General features: G+C 47.6%; 1 protein-coding gene across 1 annotated transcript; it reads right to left on the bottom strand.

The window, feature by feature from the left end:
- Positions 1–107: 107 nt before the first annotated feature.
- EMWEY_00057320 (LCCL domain-containing protein / F5/8 type C domain-containing protein, putative) lies at positions 108–4,157 on the bottom strand (the record flags this gene model as incomplete). The annotated part of the gene is made up of 7 exons (XM_013480607.1): positions 108–306; positions 516–742; positions 2,043–2,328; positions 2,554–2,898; positions 3,115–3,232; positions 3,613–3,712; positions 3,966–4,157. Coding segments are annotated over 7 exons (1,467 nt in total), but the record flags the coding sequence as incomplete, so codon positions are not given.
- Positions 4,158–4,303: the final 146 nt, after the last annotated feature.

Here is a 4,303-nt window from a genome sequence, read left to right on the forward strand (position 1 = left end):
CCCCCCCGCCCAGAAAAACAGAAACACGGAAACACAGCAGCTGCACCCGCAGCAGCGGCAGAGTGCCCCTCAAGCACGGTGTATAGATGGCCCGTTAGTGAATTTACCAAGTGGTTGGCTAGGGCGAAAGCTGCCCATTCTCTTATGAAGCGGGATCTGGCTATGAGGATGAGGCGTCGAGTTTCGAGAAAACCAGCGTAGTTCCTTTCATGGATTTGCAGGTGAGCCAAATCGCGCATTGCAGAGAAGTTGTTTGAGTCCAGACGCAGTGTTTGCACGAAACACTTGGTGGCCTCCGCGTAATCTCTGATTCACACAGAGCAAGAACAGATACAATAGGAGGTTATTACGGGCGGGTTTATACTAGACAAGCTGAACAACTATTGAGTAGGCAACATATTAGAGAAGGTACAAACCAACTAAGGGAAGTGGTTCTGCATTCGAAAGATACTCCGGTCTTTTGTATTCCATTTGGTTCTTGTTTTGTGCTGTATCCGAGGAATGCATCCAACTACCTGTCTTGTCTGTAGAGGAGTCCTAGCACGTGCCAGCACACGCAGTTGGTGATATCGGCGCGCAGCCCTTTCCTAGCATATTCATACGCTTCTTGTTTTCTCTCTGGGCCCATGTTGGATAAAATGAGGCCTTTCATTGCTAGGGTCTCTCCGTGTTCGGGAAACCTCTTCAAAATGAGGTCGGCCTGTTTCACCGCCTTTTTGTTGTGCTTTTGTTCGTATAGCCACTAATCGCACAGGCAGAAACAGAACAAAAGTGGTCCTCCCTCACACCGCAGCAAGCAGCAGCAAGGAAAGCACAAGAAGCAACAAAAGAAAACTGCAAACAATGACTGTAACACTAGCAGGAAAACACGCCAAAGAAACGAACGTAGACACAACACAGGACCGTACCTACCAAAAATAATAAAAACAAAAAGTGCATGCAATAATGGCACAATATATAAGTGAAAAGGCAGACAGGCAGACAGGCTGCGGGTATAGTTTATACTACCACCTAAGTATAGAATATTTATTCATTAGCGTATCCGTTATGCGTTGTACATACTACTACACAATATGCAAAAACCACCGGTTACGTGTGTTTTCGTATTTGTATGCACATATACGGACCATCATGTTCTTAAATATTGACTGTTCTTTACTGGGAAGGGCCCTCCAGCTGGGCGTATCGTTTTTATTCTTCATTTTCGGGGAGAGTCAAATGAGGATCCAGAGGCAGCGCCAAATCAAGCTAATAAAATGATGGCTATGTTGCCGCAGCCGCAGCAGCAGCGGCACCAAAAGAACCTGACCAGACTATATGCTGGCGTGCAGCGGGTTTTTGTGCGTCAGAAGGGACTTGGGTTGCCTCCCTCGCCCAGAAGGGCCCCCTGCATGCACCGGCTTGAGTCGTTGAGGCAGCAGACGCACTTAGGCGCCCGGACTTGGGGCGCCTGGCCGCTTAAAGTAAAGGAAAGGAACGACAGAGAACATCGGAATGAAGTTTTCAGCAAAAGAACGCCTCAGGAACGCTGGCGGGAGTTGCTGCATGCAGTGCGCGGCGGCATCGAGAGGGGCGGATTCGTCGGCCAACAACAGACTTAAACCCCCACTTCAACGAAAAAGCCGGGATTCTTCTCTTTTATTTACAAATTTCAAACCGCTGGGGACAAAGTTTCCAAAGAAGGAGTAGAGAGCCGAGGCAGCCCTCCCTAGTGGGGTGAGGCAACCGCAGTAGCCGACTCGGCTTCCAGAGAGAGCATGCAGGCAAATGTAGGGGGGTTGTCTCGTAGTATTTGATTAGTTGTTGTCAATATTAATTCCATTTTATAATTCGTTGGCTTCCAAAGAATTTAAAAATGGGGTGTATGATGGACAACGGCTACTGCACTCCTCTGCCTCCCGCTGAGCCCATGGATTGCCGCTGGCAGTGCCGGTACTGCTGTTGAGGCAGCAGAGGTGGCAGGCTTGAAATAAGCATTCTGCATCTTTCTGAAAACTGTTTGATGAGCGTTTTGCCTTCTTTTTCACATGAAAAAGACTTACGGGAGAGCAGAGGAGTGATGGCTTGTTATCGTCGCCACGGTGTACACAGCGCTGTACAGTGTGGTCGAAGAGTGTTTCTGTCTGATGAGCCTCCTGCTCGTTCGTAAGGCAGTCTCTCTCGCACTTATACTTGTGCGGTCCACTCAGCAAACTCGTGTGGAAGGCGCAGCATTCGTGGCAGTAGTTCACCGTACACTCCGACTGCTGCTCGGCTGTACTCGCCCGGTGCATCTCCTCGCAATGTTGCCTTCGGGCCAGAAAATGGCTGTTTGTAGCGCACAGAGACCTAAAAGCAAATGCAATGCATAAATTCTCGCATCCAAAGCAGCAGGTGTACTGGATTGATGCTTGTTCACAGAAGGCTTTTAGAATCCTATACCGCTAAAAGCCAGAATACAATCGTAGGCACGAACAATGCATGCATATATGCATGGCTTTTGCTGTTGTATACTTCTTGGTTGCGTGCATGTATGTATGCATGCATGCATGCACTGAACAGCCATCAACTCACCAGAGACGTGCTGGGGCGGGTGTATCCTCTTCCTTGGACGGATTGAATAGACTTGTTGGGTGGAGGCCCTCGAATTTTGGCCCCAATGGTGACATTTGAAATCCATCGAAGGCGACACCTCCACAATTAAATGCAGACATCCCCACAGCGCCGTCCTCGCCGCTGGTGCTGCTGTCTGTCTCTGCTATGAGTTTAAAAACCTCTTCTCCAGGCGTTTGTACGCGAGCTGCAACACGAGAAGAGTCAAAGGCGATATGCAAAGAATACCATCCATCCTGCATCCGCGATAAAGGTGTCCTCGCCACGACTGTGACCTTCTTGTCGTTAATAACACGTAGCCGCAATCTGTGGTGTTTTGTAATTATACGTATGAAAACACACGCAACTGGTAGAATAATAAACAGTGCTTCGAAGAGAAACGACGCACACGAGCAGACACAGGCAGCAGATGCATAGCACCAACCTTATGAAGAACCACAACACAACAAATACTGAGAGTACGGGCAACACCAAAAAAAGGAAAATAAGGAGCAACGAGAGAAGGGGGGCTAAGCTACGCACTCCGTCTCTGTCGCCTCAACAGTTGCATAATTCGCCTCAGTAGAAAATCGAAAGACGGCCCCAATTATTCCCGATGAGCATTGAGGGAAAAAGTCGAAAGACAACTGCCCGCTGCGGCCTGAAACAAGCAACAATGTCTAATTAACAAACTAACAAAGAAAGTCAGGTAAACGAACTCAGAAAAAAACGAGTGGCAGACGAACAAGAGAACGAACGGATGAATGAAACAGTAGGCACCAAACAAATGGACAGACACAACAGGAAATGCAAGAACAGGGAAGCAGCCAAAGAAATCAGCACAGAGTCTAATAAATAGGGTAACTAACCAAATACCAGACAAACAGACGAGTACGTAGGCGGAAAGAAGAAAACGGAACGAACACCCATCTATACAATCAATCAGAACAAACAGAAAAACAGACGACCGAGCAGAGAGACAAACAAAAGAACAAGCAAACACACAATTAAGCGTCAAATAAACGAACGAATATCCCTTACAAGTTCGTTGTCCCTGCAGGACTGCGATCGTCCCGACTTCTTCAGGATCGTGTACTGCATTCAGCTGCGCCAATACTCGATTATGACCTCGCACTTTGTCCTGTAAGCAAAAGGAACAACAGAACCCGAATATACAATACCAATTTACGCAGCATACATAGGGTTTAAGGTAGGAATGTAGTTGCAACACACTACACAAAATTATTTTGCAGGCAACTAGATTTGAGCTGTTGAAAAGAGAGCAAAGCTCATCTACAATACGTGCGTATATACACTCTACGGCGTGTTTTGGGGGTTGGTGAGCTGTGGTTGTTGGCTGCATGCATGCAGCAGCGACAGGGCAGGCCACTTACGCGATACTCCCACTGGCCGATGTTCCCACCTGGGTCTGCCCCGTCGACGATCGAGTAGAGGGCGTTGACACTGCTGAAGTAACTTTCCACAAATACCGAACAAAGAGGAGGCAGCGGCGGCAGTTCACGTTGAGGCGTTAAACATGGAGTTGCCGACACCACCAATTTGTCAAAGTACAGCCCGTCCTGCATTCCAGAAGAGAAGAAGGCGACTGTCCCAGAAACGAACCGCTCGTCTAAAGCCCTGAACACAACCAGAATTGTTGGAAGAACAAAGAAATCAAGAGGGGCGATTTCAAACCTATATATATATATATATATATATATATATATATATA

This window comes from Eimeria maxima, genomic scaffold (assembly GCF_000499605.1).
Source record: "Eimeria maxima Weybridge genomic scaffold, Emw_scaff2118, whole genome shotgun sequence".
Taxonomy (NCBI): domain Eukaryota; phylum Apicomplexa; class Conoidasida; order Eucoccidiorida; family Eimeriidae; genus Eimeria; species Eimeria maxima.